The sequence below is a fragment of the Pagrus pagrus genome (assembly GCF_965226575.1).
Source record: "Pagrus pagrus genome assembly, chromosome: 18".
Lineage (NCBI taxonomy): Eukaryota > Metazoa > Chordata > Actinopteri > Spariformes > Sparidae > Pagrus > Pagrus pagrus.
Window position 1 is genome coordinate 14,684,059 of NC_140202.1, and position 14,334 is coordinate 14,698,392.

At 44.2% G+C, this 14,334-nt stretch overlaps 1 protein-coding gene across 7 annotated transcripts in view; it reads left to right on the top strand.

Moving 5' to 3' along the window:
- Window positions 1-698: 698 nt before the first annotated feature.
- eml1 (EMAP like 1) overlaps window positions 699-14,334 on the top strand; it is a 40,519-nt gene continuing 26,883 nt past the window's right edge. For all 7 annotated transcript variants that reach the window (XM_084381272.1, XM_084381273.1, XM_084381274.1 and 4 more), the window contains exon 1: window positions 699-1,347. In XM_084381272.1, the coding sequence (XP_084237398.1) occupies window positions 1,281-1,347 (67 nt within the window). In that variant the 5' untranslated portion in view covers window positions 699-1,280. The remainder of the gene's footprint in view (window positions 1,348-14,334) is intronic.

Sequence of the window (14,334 nt, forward strand, 5' to 3'; positions counted from 1 at the left end):
TCCTCTTCTCTCCTCTCCTTTCCTTTCCTTTCCTTTCCTCTCTCCTTCTTATTCCTTTCCTATTTTTTCCTCTCCCCACACATTCTCTCATCTCTTCCTCTCCTCTGCTCAGTTTCTCCTACCTTTTCTCTGTCCTAGCCTCACCTGCTCTCTCCTTTTGTTCGTTCACCTCTCCTCTTTAGTCCGTTCCTTTCCTTCCCTTTCCTACCCTACTTTGTCCTCACTCCCTTCACTCCCCTGTTCTCCTCTCTTCTTTCCTCCTCCTTCCTCCCACGCTACCTTGTCCTTTTACCTCCTTTCCTCTCCTGTCTTCTCCTCTGTCTGTCCTCTCTCATCCTTTCGTCCTCCTATCCCTTCTTTCATCCTTTCCTCTTTTCACATTCTCCCTCCTTTCCATTCCTCCCCTCGTTTCTCCTCCTCTCTCCTCCTCTCTCCTCAACTTGTCTCTTGTCTTCTCTCATTTCCCGTCTCCTCCTCTCCTCTCACCTCACCTCACCTCTTTTCTCCTCTCTTCTTGTATCCTTTTCTCTCTTCTCATTGCATTACCTCTCCTCCTCTCCTCTCTCCTCTGGCAGAGGAGGAGGATCTATCTGACAGGCCCAGCCCCCTGCGCTATGACTCGTCCACACTGTGTGACAGGGGAAGGCTGGGCTGTCCCGAGCTTTATCTCAACACACACACACACACACACACACACACTCACACTGAGACACACACTCTCTTACACACACACACTCAGTGACTGCCTGTGCCAGAGCCTGCCTGCGCTCTCAGCTCAAGCCCTCTTAAAGCTGTTTTTCTGCTGGAGATCAGCGAGAGCTAACGACACACAGCTGCCTCTGCTGAAGACAGGAGGACAAGAGGAGAACAGAGGGAGGGGAAAAAGAGGAGCAGGAGGGAGGAGAGGGAAACAAAACCACCAGCAGCCTCTTAACTTCTGTCTCTGCGTCTCTCCGGCGGTCCGGTGCAGTCATTCTTCAGCAGGGAGTGTGTTCTGCTCCAGTTCAGGACTTTTTTTTGTTTCTCATTAAGAGGGGGTGGATAAGAAGAGGAAGAAGAAGAGGGACTGGAGTTCACATGACATAATCAGAGTGAATGGGTTGCCATGGTGACTCACCCAGGGAGCCTGACCCGTGCAGAGTGAATGGAGGGAGCGCCTTGGACGCCAAGTGAACGATAAACTAACGGAGGGGAGTCACCAGCGAGAGAGGAGAGGAGAGGAGAGGAGAAGGAGAGGTGGATAACAGAGGGAGTAGAGAGGAGCGGAGCAGAGGTTGAGAATGGAGGACGGCTTTTCCAGCTACAGCAGCTTGTATGACACCTCATCACTGCTACAGTTCTGCAACGGTAAAACTACTAATCCTCTCATCCCCATCCCCTGTGTTCCCTCTGCTGCATGTTGTTTCTCTGGACTTGACATGTCACCAGCTGACTGGCTAAACTTGACACCAAGTAGAGGTGTGTGTTGCTATATGTGCGTGTGTGTGCTGCAGACGTGAGCTATTTTCAGCTCCAGTGCAAGCTTTTTATGTTCTTCTGCATGTCAAAACATTTGCTTTTGAGCATATGGTCTTTGGTGAATATTTAAGGAAATGATGGAAAATAACTGCTGGAGAATCAAAATGAAGTTTCTGGTTTTCTGCGTGTGAGCCAGCAGCCACCAAGAGAGCCAATAAACAAAGAAGGAGGGAGGATGAGGAGCAGTCCTTTGCTCACAGCAGCTGCCCTGATTACTCTGGTTCTGCTTGATGTGATGAGGTTTATGTTATGAATATATTTCTCCCCTGTTGGCTGATTGCGATCAGTTCACTGAACGAGACAGCACAGAAGTGACGGGACGGGACGCTACTGCTCATGTCGCCTGCTGCACTAATGTTATTTATTTGGTGGCAGAGGGAGAAACCATACTTCAGGCTGCTGATGTTATGGGTGGGAGAGGGAGTGACTCAGGGAAGAAGTAAGGCAGCATGACACATCAGTATGACATCAGTTTAGGATTTATTTCCAAGAGAGCTGCAGTTGCTTTTTTTAAATAAAGTAAACACTGGTAAACTATGCTCACAAAGATGGTGAGTAAGCTGATCTTGGTCCAACATTTCTAATCGCTTTTGAATGAGGTTCAGTTTAACTGCGTGCATACTGACAAACTAGAGTTAGCGAGCCCCCTTCACAAAGGGGATTATCCCCAACACAATAACCTGTGTCCCTAATAGAAACTGTAGCGCAGGGACTTTGAACCAGGCTGTAATGCTGATTCGAGCCTCACTCAACCAGCTAAATGAAAATAAAATGAAATCTTTTATCATATGACTCTCACACACACTTTTCATTGTGTACTTAGCAGTTGACTGCAAACTGGTTAGCGAGCGTAAGCTATCATTGCTGAGGCATAGAGTAACCTATAATTGGCACTAGTGGATAATGAAAAAATCAATAATATTTACTGCGCTGTGTAAGCAGTAGCTGTCGATGGGATGAGGGAACACTGTTGTCCAACAGAGCAAATTATAGCTGTGGAATTACATAGAGGAAGAGGTATCCCCCCCCAGCCGTGGATACTGGGAACCTCACTACTTTCATGAATGACTGATGAGGTGAATCCGGTTAAAAGCTTTTATCCCTCATGGATTTCCCTCATTAAATTTATAGCGATCACAAAGGAGGAGATGCAGACAAAGAGGAAAAGATGGGCTAGAGAAGCTTATAGTTGTGATAAAGATCATCCGAACTGAAAAAAATATGTTTTTCTTATATATTTAGTGTAACAAACAGAGATATAACTACTCCCTTGATACAAGTCCATAAATGAGTAATTAAAGATGGAACATCTGCTCCAGTTTTGAAGGTCACTTGTAAAGAGAAACAGGAATAAGTAACAAAGAGGAGGCGTCAGATTGAATCCAGTTCATGGTTTTGCGTCAGGGTTGTGCCATCTCGTATCCTTCAAGATAATATTGGTATCATTTTAACATGATAATGATAATAGCCTGTTTAAACACACGGCAACAACAACAATGGCTGAAAGCATAGGTAACATTGCTCCTGGCTCCAGGGTGGAGGAGCTGACTCTTCATTAACGTTACCATCGCCTCCAGCCTCACGTTCACCTTGCAGTGCTTTTTATCCTCAGTTACTTTACCTTTCACAGCTAGCTTTGTGTTCGTAACACGGATATGCTTCACATTACATTGTGCAATCTCTATTAATCTCTATTAATCCCTGTTAGCTGGGGGAAGAGAACAGAACTGGGTTTGTACTTGTCTACTCACATGTTGTGTTTCTGTGCGCCAAGGATAACAACTGAGGTGGGTTGGTTGGATTGACCTGAAAAACAGGTGTAGCAGTTGTAGTACAGTAAGAAGAGCTCTACGGATTCCTCTGAGGAAATGACTGACCTTTAAACATCTCACAAATTACAGCGCAGAGGTGGCAGGTACAGCGTTTCAGTGCTACACGCCCTCGAGGCTCAGTGGTTTGTGGACAGGTGGAAGAAGTTCAGTGTCAGAGCAGGCGAGCGTGGAGAGAATCTGTAACTTCCTCCTCTTCTCTACACTTTGTCCACTCAGTCTACTTTTGATTACGCTTAAGATTCCCCTCTTGTCCTTCTTGCCATGTCATTTCCTGCAACCAGAGTGAGAGGCTGTGAGTTTACACTGCGAGGTTGTTTGTAATGCTTCACAATGTCACGTCTCCTCTCTGAGAGAAAGCAGATGAAATAAGACAAGCTCCTCGGGGGCTGTTGCCAGGGATTTTCCAGTCTCCAAACAAACTGATTTCTCTCTCTCTCTCTCCTTCACACACACACACACACACACACACACATAAAACTAAAACACACTTAACTGGGCAGCAGCACTTTGCTCGTTGTTCCAACAGAGTGCTTAATTGGTTGAGCCTTACTTAAGGTGAGTGTGTGTTTGAGTGTATGTAGGGTTACAGCAGCTACAGCAGATATTCTTGTGTTTGTGTGTTTGTGTGTAGGGCCTGTAGGCCAAAGTGACATCACTCTGCTGCTGCCGTCCAGCTGAACCCAGATCCACTCAAAGCAAAAGTCAATGATGTCATTCATCCTCCCTCTCTCTCTCTGTCTCTCTCTCTCGGCCCGTGTGTTGTGGAGCATCCAACCAGACTAATGTTCGGAGACTAGGTCAGCTAAACTGCAGAAACACGCGCAGGCTGCATGTTTTGTCCTCAGGAGGTTGGGGCTAGCTCAGGCTAACTGGAAATTAGCCTCATTACACACTCTGACACACACTGATTACAGCTGATGAAGGAAGCGAATCCTTTAGAGAAGCTTTCTGTCTGTGTTAAATATATCAAATTACATTTGGGATCTACTGGTTCTGGAGAAGAGGACAGTTTGATTGAATTAGTCTGTGTTGTGCCCCTTGTAATAAGATTGCTGTTGTTTTTATAGAATTATCATTGTCCTTGTATCAGATTGGCAGGATTCTTGTTCAGTTTAAGGGTAAAAAAGTGTCACATTTGATGCTACCATCACTTTAAAGGACCATCATGGTTGTTTTTCCTACTTCCCTGACATCGTACAAAGGAGTATTCTGGCCAACAGCAATCTTTTTTCATGCAATAAGAAATTAATTCCTGAAAAATCTCTCCACTGTCCCGACTGCTTGTTGTTCATTTTCTGGCTTTAAATTTGCTAGTGCAGTGCCTCTTCAAAACATGCTGTTCAGCACAGATTATCTGGTAATGTGAGGGGTTCACAGATCCAGTCTTAAGCCTCCTGAAGTGCTCACAGACTCATCGGGGTTGCCCTGATGATATCAAAATAAATTCTGGATGATTACATCCGAACTTTTTCCGAGCCAGACCACAAAAACCAATGAGAGAAGACTCCCGGTGCAGCTGACGGTGCTGCCTTGAAAGGGTAAACATTCAAGCCCTTGAGGCCTTGTTTATGTCTGCTTCCCCATGAGATTGAAGTGAGTATCAGATCAGATTTTCACTGCTTGATTACCGTGACCGAAAATAATTCACGATATCAATATTATCCCAATATCTCGCTCTAGATTCTATCTTTCTAAAATCGTTTGCTGCTTTGGACGAAGATTTGCAATACTTGAAACAGTAGCTGAAACATGCACGATCATTAGAGCAAAAAACATGACTTAATGCGATTCCTTGTTCCTTATCTCCTGATGCACCAAAAGCTCCTGATGTGTTAATAAGTAAATCTGTTAATAAGTAAATCCGGCTCGCTTACAGCACTCTAATACTGATGATCACACACTCATGTTCATCTCGAAGCGCCCAGCCTCTACATCCTATCAAATCCATTTGCCTGCGCTCATTAGTGAGAGGTGGTCTTGTACCGTTTTGAGGTAATGACGTCCGCTCAGATTTGGATCAAAACATCCCTTTATCTCTGTGTTCCACACTCACGCTGTACACCCACAGGCACACTGGCACAGCCTGCACCTCAGCTGCAGCGTACCATGATGGCACCAGAACATGTCAGCAAGACAGCTGAGGGGGCATGGTAAAGACGGGATATAGAGAAATTCGGAGCAAAAGAACAGCAGAGTGAGACCTTAAGAAAGAGAAGGAGGAAGTTTGAGTCAGTCGCAGTGCAGATGGATGGGGCAGGCATGCTGGGCGGAGAGGGGAAATTAATGAAGACGGAGGCTCTTTTGATGTTTGTCGGAGGTATTTTGACACACAGTGGAGGTGACGCGACTCCATCCAGTCTCCTCCTCTTCTTGGCTGTGCATCTATGGGTATCTGCATGCAAACCCTGATTGGTGATGGCACGTGCAGGGGGATTAGGATTAAAGCCCCGCTCACGTTACCAAGCACAGAAGCCAAGAAAGGGTGCCAGGGAGGAGGAGACGGAGGTGCATGTGTCTGTATTTGTGTTTGAGACTGAGTTTGTTTTCTTCAATTTAGAGGCTACAGTGAAACTTCAGGTCAAATAGTGTTGATAGAGCCTTAATTTTAGATTTTTGATTTTCTTGTGGACCTTTAAAGGAGACATATGCTCATTACATCCCCTCCCCCCATCCACCAGGTGTGCTCTGACTGGTCATCTTGCACATACCTGAGCCAAAATTGTTAGTCACAACAGAGCAACTTTGCTAAATCAATTCTTATGTACCAAACTAGCCGCTAGGCATTACATTATGCAAATGTGCGACATGCTGATGGAGTGTGATGTCACAAAGTCACACAAGGCAGGACTTCTGACGAAGTGTTTCAGGAGCACTGTTTTCTGTGGGAGAGAGGAGCTTCTGTTGCCTTTTCAACTTTCAAGATCTTTTACTTGCACAATAACTTATAAAACAGAGTCTCTCTTAAATAATACAACATTTCCTCCTAAAGTGATAAATCAAGTAGTTTGAGTTATGCCTTCCTGATGTGGTTAAATCCACATGTATTGACTCTCAGCTTACCAGGAAATATCCACTCCTCTTCATCCTTTTAACCTCTTTCCCTGCTCTTTTACATCGTCTATCAATGTCTAGTAAAACCTGCTGGCAGGCTGACCTGCACTCTGATATTTCCTCCACTTGAGTAAAGGTGCACTAAAATGTCAATGCAGAAACAGTTAGAGAGAGGAGTTAGAGGAACTGATGTCTTTCGCTGCCATTATTCATGTGTCACTGTAAAATGTAGCAGAGCAGCAGTTTAATAATTATCGACCTGAATGGGATAACTCATCCACTGCTGCTGATTCATTTAAAGGTTGCCATTGATTTCCTATTGCTGTGTCAGTGAGAGCACACACTACTCTCCATTTCTTTTTTTTTATCGCGCTCTCTCGACGTCGCTGGATTTCTTCCTTTTACAAGACTCTCTCTGTCCTTCACCTCACTTTGCTTGCCCTTTTCTCTGTTCACCCCTCATCCCGGTGTCAGACTCTCTCACGCTCTTTGTTTGATCTTGTGAGAGTGCCCCAAGTAGAGCTCACAGTGCTTTTAGTTTTTTATCTCCAGACAGTCAGATATTGAGCTGGGTGGTTTGGGCTTCTGTAGTCACGAGTCTGCCCACCCCCCTCCCCCCCACTCCTTATCTCCCTCGCTGTTTTTCTCGCCTTTCTCCTGATAAGGTTCGTCTTGCACTTTCTCTTTCATGCTGCAGAATAGCTGCTCACAGTTACACCCAGTGGCTCTAATCAAACTTGGACATGCTAACAGCTATATTGAGTGTGCGCAGAAGGCTACAGCAGCGGCTACACTGTGACTCTGTGGTGTGTTGTCCAAAACAGCAGATTGTGCTGCAGGAGAGTCAAGCTGTGTGTGTGTGTATGAGAGTGTGTGTGTTTGCGGATCTGTGGCTGCCCTCGTTGCCAGTTGAGAAATGATGCCGATTACATAACGAAAGCAGTCCAGTGACCACGTAGTGCCAGCCCTCCTCTCTGGGATCCTGCAGTCTGTACAGTGGATACACACTGCATAGAGAGGAGAGTGAACTCTATCTGTAGAGATGTGCTGTATAGTATCTGCATAGAGGCCACGAGCCAGGATCATGCTGAGTCAGGATCAAATGATGCAGAATAGCAGGTGGGAATGTGAACAGCCCCAATAAATAATTTTATTGTACATCCACAGTGGATGTACTTTTTGCTGAGATGAAATCCATATTTGAGTCATGATATCCGAGCTTTGTCCAAACAAAAAATTGTTGTTGCTGTTTTCCCTTTGAGGGCTGAATGCAACTTCAGTTGTTGTGCTTTTGTGCTGGGACAAATTGTCAATACTGCAAAAATATAGAATATGTTTGTCAATATGCTGGCACCAGCGTCACAATACTTTCTGTTGCCCTATTGAGGCGGAGGCACTTTCTTAGTTTTCTGCTGACGTTGCACGTCTGCATGAGCTCAGCTCTGTATAAAACTCTCCATAAAACTCAGAAGTATTTTGTTATAGTGTTGTGCGTGGTGCGGTAACCTTGTGATGCGGTGCGTTTTATGCAGAAATAAGGTCAGAGTCAGTGTGCTCGTGGAAAACAGCCTCTTGGCGAGCCAGCGGGCAGGGGATGCCATTTGTTGTCCTAACTGAGTATTCCCCCTCTCCTCTCTCTCTCTCCCTCTCTCTCCCTCTCTTGTCTTTTCCTCCACTGACACACATTCACGCAGCCTCATCTCATGACCCACTAAAACAATCAGGCATGTAAAGCAGGCGTGTGTGAGTTCCTGTGCTAAATATATATACTGGCTAATGCGTCTGCCGGTCGAACATGAGAGGGAGAAGCACTCTCTGGTCATGTGTGACTGTATTTGTATATCTGTGTGTGTGTCCATCTTCAAGTTCATGTTGTGCATGTGCGTGCATGCCGTCACAAGGTCAGGAGAGGAGACACACAGGCTGCATGAGTCCTTGGACAGGATGTCAGGGGTGTGTAAAAATACCATGAAAGAGCCAAAAACAGAATTGCCTCAGATGCTTCCACTCTGCATGGAAACACTAAGTGTGCTCAGCAGCGCGTCGACTTCTACCTGTGGGGGAGGGCAACGAGTCATAAATCACACAAGTCAGCAGAATCCCAAGGAGATGCCATTATTTTTAGTCCCTGCTTGATGCTCAGAGTAACACCAAAGCTACTCTGTTCAATCAGTGAGACACAAGAAAGGAAAACAGGCATTAAAAAGTCATGAATTTTTTACATCTGAAGAAGCTGTATGGCGCAGTCAGGTATTCACGTGTGTTTCAAATTAGTATGCAAATGATTTCCAGCACAGATCATCAGTGTGTGTCTGCGTGAGTGCAGGTATGTCAGCAATCATGAGTGCACATATCCGTGAATATGAATGTCTGTGCATAAATCTCCCTTTTAATCCAGCAATATGCCACCAAACAGTTTAAGATTAATCAAAGATCAATTTAATTACTGTAACAAGGCGAGCGATGTCTCGATTAGATTTATGGTAATTATCTCCAAAAGCTTATTGTCTCCAGTGGGCCCAAAGCCATGGCTCATTGATTTGTCCGCTCCTCATCTCAAAACCTCTGCCAGGATTTCATCTGTCCAGTTGTGATGTGAACAGATATAATTAACCTCTGGGTGCCCGTGGTGCAGCTCCCAGGAGCTGCTCAGCACCCTAATTGGTCTCTTACACCTGCTGTTAATGGAGGAACCAAGAGGGAAGCCCCAGCTCTGCATGCATGTGTGCGTATGTCCGCTGTTGCATGTGTTCAGCCTGTCTGTAACAGATGGAGAGGGAGAAGAGGAGAATCCCATTAGAAATTCCATAAAAAATAGATGCATCAAGAACACAGGTGCAGAGATGAGAGGAAAGAGGGTGGACATGATTATTTGATTTCTTTTGCCCTCTTTCTGTCAGTTTCAATGAGGGGATAAAGGAAAAGTCAAAGCTTTAAACATACATTATTATTATATTTACATAGTTGCAATGTACTGTCTTTTCTTTGACCAGTGTTGGCATATTTTTCAAGCTCGATAAAATACTTGTCATTAAATCAGAATTCATTCATCATTAACATAGATGGTAAATGTCACATTTTGTTCTCAGAGTCACAGAGCAGTGAAGGTAAACAGTTACACAGCCAGAAATACTGAACGCAACAACAAGCTACCAATCCATATATTAAAAGAAATCATTAACAGAACAGAAGACCTGTTAACTCACTTGAAACTTGAAGCTGTCTCATTTTTTCTATTTGCTGTGGATTAAATCTGACGTAACTCAAAACTGTTGTTCCCAAACTCTTTTAGCCTAAGGTCCCCCCTCAAAAGAAATGTTTAGCATGGCACCCCAGAGCCACCCGATTTCCAGTTTAGCAAACATACACACATGCTTATCGGTTTTCACACTTTTTGATTTAATATTACTAAATTAGGCTATATTGTACAGAATTAGTTCAAGATAAATAATACAGGCCCGTTCTCAAATATGAATAAAAGCTGCAGATATATGATGTTGGGAACACACAATACCACACTGACAATGACAGATATCCATCTGCAAAAGCAGCCAAAGCCTGTCGTGTGACGGTGTCAACAGAGCAGTGTTGAGTCTGATTTTAGTTTATTAATCTGCTCAGATTCACTCCTGTCAGACTGTGCTGAGGGCTGAGATGTATCAGCACTTCTTTGAACTCTGTCTGTTTACCACCGCTGCTGCTCTGACTGAAGGTTGCTATTTTTCCGACTGCTGAGGAGCTGAAAAATGTGTTGCTATGACAATGAGAAACTGTGAGTTGTCGTGTCACTGTCTGTGGCTCAACTTAATACAAAGTTATTGATAGCGTGATTTTGATTTTAACTGCTGTTTTTAAGGCTCTGAGGGCACCCACTTTGGGAACCACTGATCTACAGGCCTCAGTCAATGCTTACATTTAAGTCTGGAGAGCCAACATTGACAATCAGTGAAAGCCCATGGCTGACTGGTCCAATCAGTGAGCTATGGGAAGAATTTAAATGATTACTCAGGACTCCTCAAAGTCACCAAAACTATTTAAACAAACCAGAACTGAAACAGCGCACAACTCCAAATGTGAGGGATATTTCTTTTCCCAGATTTATTTAGAAATCTGTACAGTTTTTCATGCAACACCCATAGGAAATAAAGCTCACAGCCCAGAGAATTGCATTTAAGTAAATCAGAATACTTGTAAACATCCCACGGGTCTGAAGCAACTGTCCACTGTGACCACAGCGAGCAAAGAAAATATAATGAGGTGGCCTTGTGAGGTTTATCGCTCACTCGAGATAAACATAGCTGGGACAGGCTCAGGTGTGTTTTCTGGGTGATGTGACGGCTCTGGTTGTAAAAATAGACTGCATGTAGAAGCAGATATGGTTTGTTGTGTGATAAGCCTGAGCGCAGAATAGTGAATCATCCCTAAATAACTCCTGAAATGCATTGAGCATCACTGACATATAGCAGCGTGAGTGCATTGGAGGGATAGAATTCAAAAATAGAAATGTACTAAAATTAGTTTTTTAACATTACCATCGGTCGAGTTGTGCACACTCCATGCAATGAGCAAACATATGGGCCACACCCATGTAGTCCTAGATCTGATTGGTCAGGCCCCCAATAATCTATCGCCTCCCTTCCCAATAATCGCGCCGCCTGGTCTCTAGTTGTGTAATGATCTCATTCGCTGCCAACACTAGTGCCACTGTATGTTCTCTCGCCTCCAGATGGCAGATATACAATTGGCTGATGTTCAGGATGGTGACAGTCTGTATGTGTGAGACCATTCTCACACCATGGAAATCTGGTTTCCCATAACAACACTCTTACTGGATGGAACAAAATGAGTGCACACACACATATATTGGATAGAAGAAGTGTCCCGCCTCCTGTTCCTTCCTGGTTGTTTGTTACAGAGGGACAAAGCCCTGTTTTATGTGGGGAAAGGTTGAGACTGAGAAAGAGGCTTGTGTCAGAGCCCAGAGTCGCTGCCAGGCATGACTTAGAGCTTCTGTGGTCTGTTTCTGCCCTAAAAGTCACGGCAACAAGAGGGGTGTCTGTCGTCAGCCGTTTGTTACTTTTATTAGTTTAATCCTAGACAGAGATGTCATATAAAGTACAAATCACCGGTGTTTGGGTGAAAATAGCTGCCATAACAACTGCCCCGCTGATGAGTCAGCAAAGAGCTCCCTTTTCATTCAGGGACTGCAGCCATCTGTTTACAATATTATGGCTGGGATAGTAACAGGCTTATAGCTGCAAACTTGTCGCCTTTTTGCAAAATTCATCAAAAACATGGCTCCCTTGCGACTCATATAGATACAAAGAGTTTTTTTATTAGGGAAGGGGCTTAAATATGCATATATATATAAGTCTAGATACACCATACACCATCTGACTCTGATATGATATGCTGCCCCTTGTATTTTTGAAACGACCTTCGAATTCTGGCCAGATTTGACATAATTGCACCTTTAAACCTTTTCAGCCATTGTGCAGCCTGTCTGAAGAAGCGATGAATAAACGTTATCTAAAGGCCATCAGAGGCTTTGACCTTTTCTCCAGGCAGGGAGCGACATTAAAGCATAAAACACGCAGCAGTTGCTGCTGCATCTTTTTCCGTTAATCTCTCGTGCATGTAAGGTCATTTAAATCCATAATGGGAATGGCAGACCCCGCCACTAACAATGAAAACGACTACGTAGAGATATAATTACACACTTTACATACATTGAATGACGTTTGCTGAATACATGCAGACCATTAAAATTATCGATAACAGGGTTTGAGTCAATGAAAATCTTCAGTATTGCAGCAACTTTAAATATGTATTTGTTCTACTATCCTATAATCCCATTATATGACAATATCCATGTGTATCTAAGCCCAATTTACAGTATGCTACATACTACTTGTGCAAAGTCAGTGTCATTTTTATGGCTGCACACTGCATAGGTTGCTTTCTGAATTCCACTCCAGTTTAGCATATCAATGCTCCAAACATCCCACGCTCGGAAGTCTGCATGTCCTCCCAAAAGTCTGTCGCTAAAGCTAATCTGTCATTGGACTGAGCAGCCGAGACGAGAGCAAGAGAAACAGAGGACAGATGTTGGAGAAAAACTGCCGAGCCCTATTTAAGTGTAATCCTCCAGTCTCTCTTTTTCCTCCCACAGTCAATTCATTTCAGCCTTGATTCAAGACTCCATCCCACCACAGCTTCATGAGACAGACAAATAGAGGGAGAGGTGAAGGAGGTTAGAGACGGAGCGAGAGACAGAATACAAATCCAGCCGGCTGCTAAGCTCAAACCCCCTGAGTGTAGGGATCACTAGCACTGAGCAAGATCTGCTCCACATATCCAGCATAATCCCTCCGCCACACCGTGAACACTTCCTCTTTGACAGTGTGTGCAGGAGTGTGTGATTGTGTCTGTGTGTGTAGGGTGTTATTGGTGTATATACAGTATGGAGTTAAGAAGGAGTTATTCTGCCTCAATGGGCCGTGTCTTTTCTCTCTCTCTTTTTGACTTTCAGATTCCTCACACTGTCTCAGAAAGTCTTCAGGGACTGTAGCAAAGTTACTGTTGGTGGAAGGGGGGGGGGGGTTACACCTTATATTTCAGTTTATTAAAATGTCCAGACACCCCCCCGCATTGTTATTATTTTATCTGGACCTGGAAAAAAGACATTTAACACCATCTTATATCTGATATCTCTAATATCTCAACAGTACTGGGCCGCTACAAGTCTTTCAAGCATTATTAACTGAAAAGACGAAACTTTTCCTGAGATAACAATATAATTAATTCAATATTAAATAGTATATATATATGACACATTTAATGTTTTACTTTTGATTTTGATGCAGAAAAAGGAACGTCTTTTAGTAGAAATCCCTGAAATAGAAACATATTCTCTGCATATGGGAAAGTGCACCTTAATGACCCACTGTGCCCACTAAAGCGATCATTTACAGCAATTTGATTCTTTTTTTTTATCAATCCAGCGAGGGACTGCTGCGATATCATTCGAGGTGTTAAAAAAACTAAAAACACCAAAGAAAAAACACACAATGCTGCCCCTTTCCTGACCTCGCCTCCCCCTCTAATAATTTGTACACAGTCCCTTAGATCTCTGTAGGCAGACAAAAATGCTGATGGCGTTTGGTGCATCGCCTGATCATTAACTCAGCCACACCCGACTCTGCTTGTGCATCCGTGTGTGTGTATAAGTGTCGGTGCATGTGTGGGAGTCTTTGTGACGGTGTGAGCAGCAAGGTGGGGGAGCTTGTATCATCCCATTTGACCTGCATTTGACCCCAGGAAGGATGTAGCTGATGGGAGGAAGGAAGGGCTGGAAGGGTTTAACATGCTCTTAGGAGGACAGTAGTGTCTCTCGTGGGGGTCGTTTGGCCTCTCTTCATGCTCCTCTTTGACTCACACACACATATCAACAGTTCCATCTTTATTTTAACCCCCCTGTCAGTGTTTGTGCGATTGTCTCTCTCCCTGCACCGTCTCCTCTTTAATCTCCACTCAGGTCGTGTGAGGGCTTCCCTTCTCTGATCCACCTCTGTCTATTTATAGCCCCTAAGCTCCGGTCCAGCAGGAGCCATCAAGGCGGCTTGTGAACCAAGCATCTGTCTCCCTAATCTGGCTAGTTGATTAGCTAACACACCTCTCTGCTTGCTGCAGGTGACACACAGGATTGATGAGACTTTAAGTTACTTTTTCTTTCTCCTTCGCTTTCGCTCTTTCTCCGGTCTCATTTTTCATTCTGCTGACATGCACCTGATGGATGATTTCAGTCATGCCTGGGGCAGACGGCAATTTTCTAAATGCTGCAATTTCAAGCGTGATATTTGTCATGTCTCGCACTGTGCATGTTATTAAAATTCAGCAACATGCATTCATATTAATTCAACCTTTTAGCTAT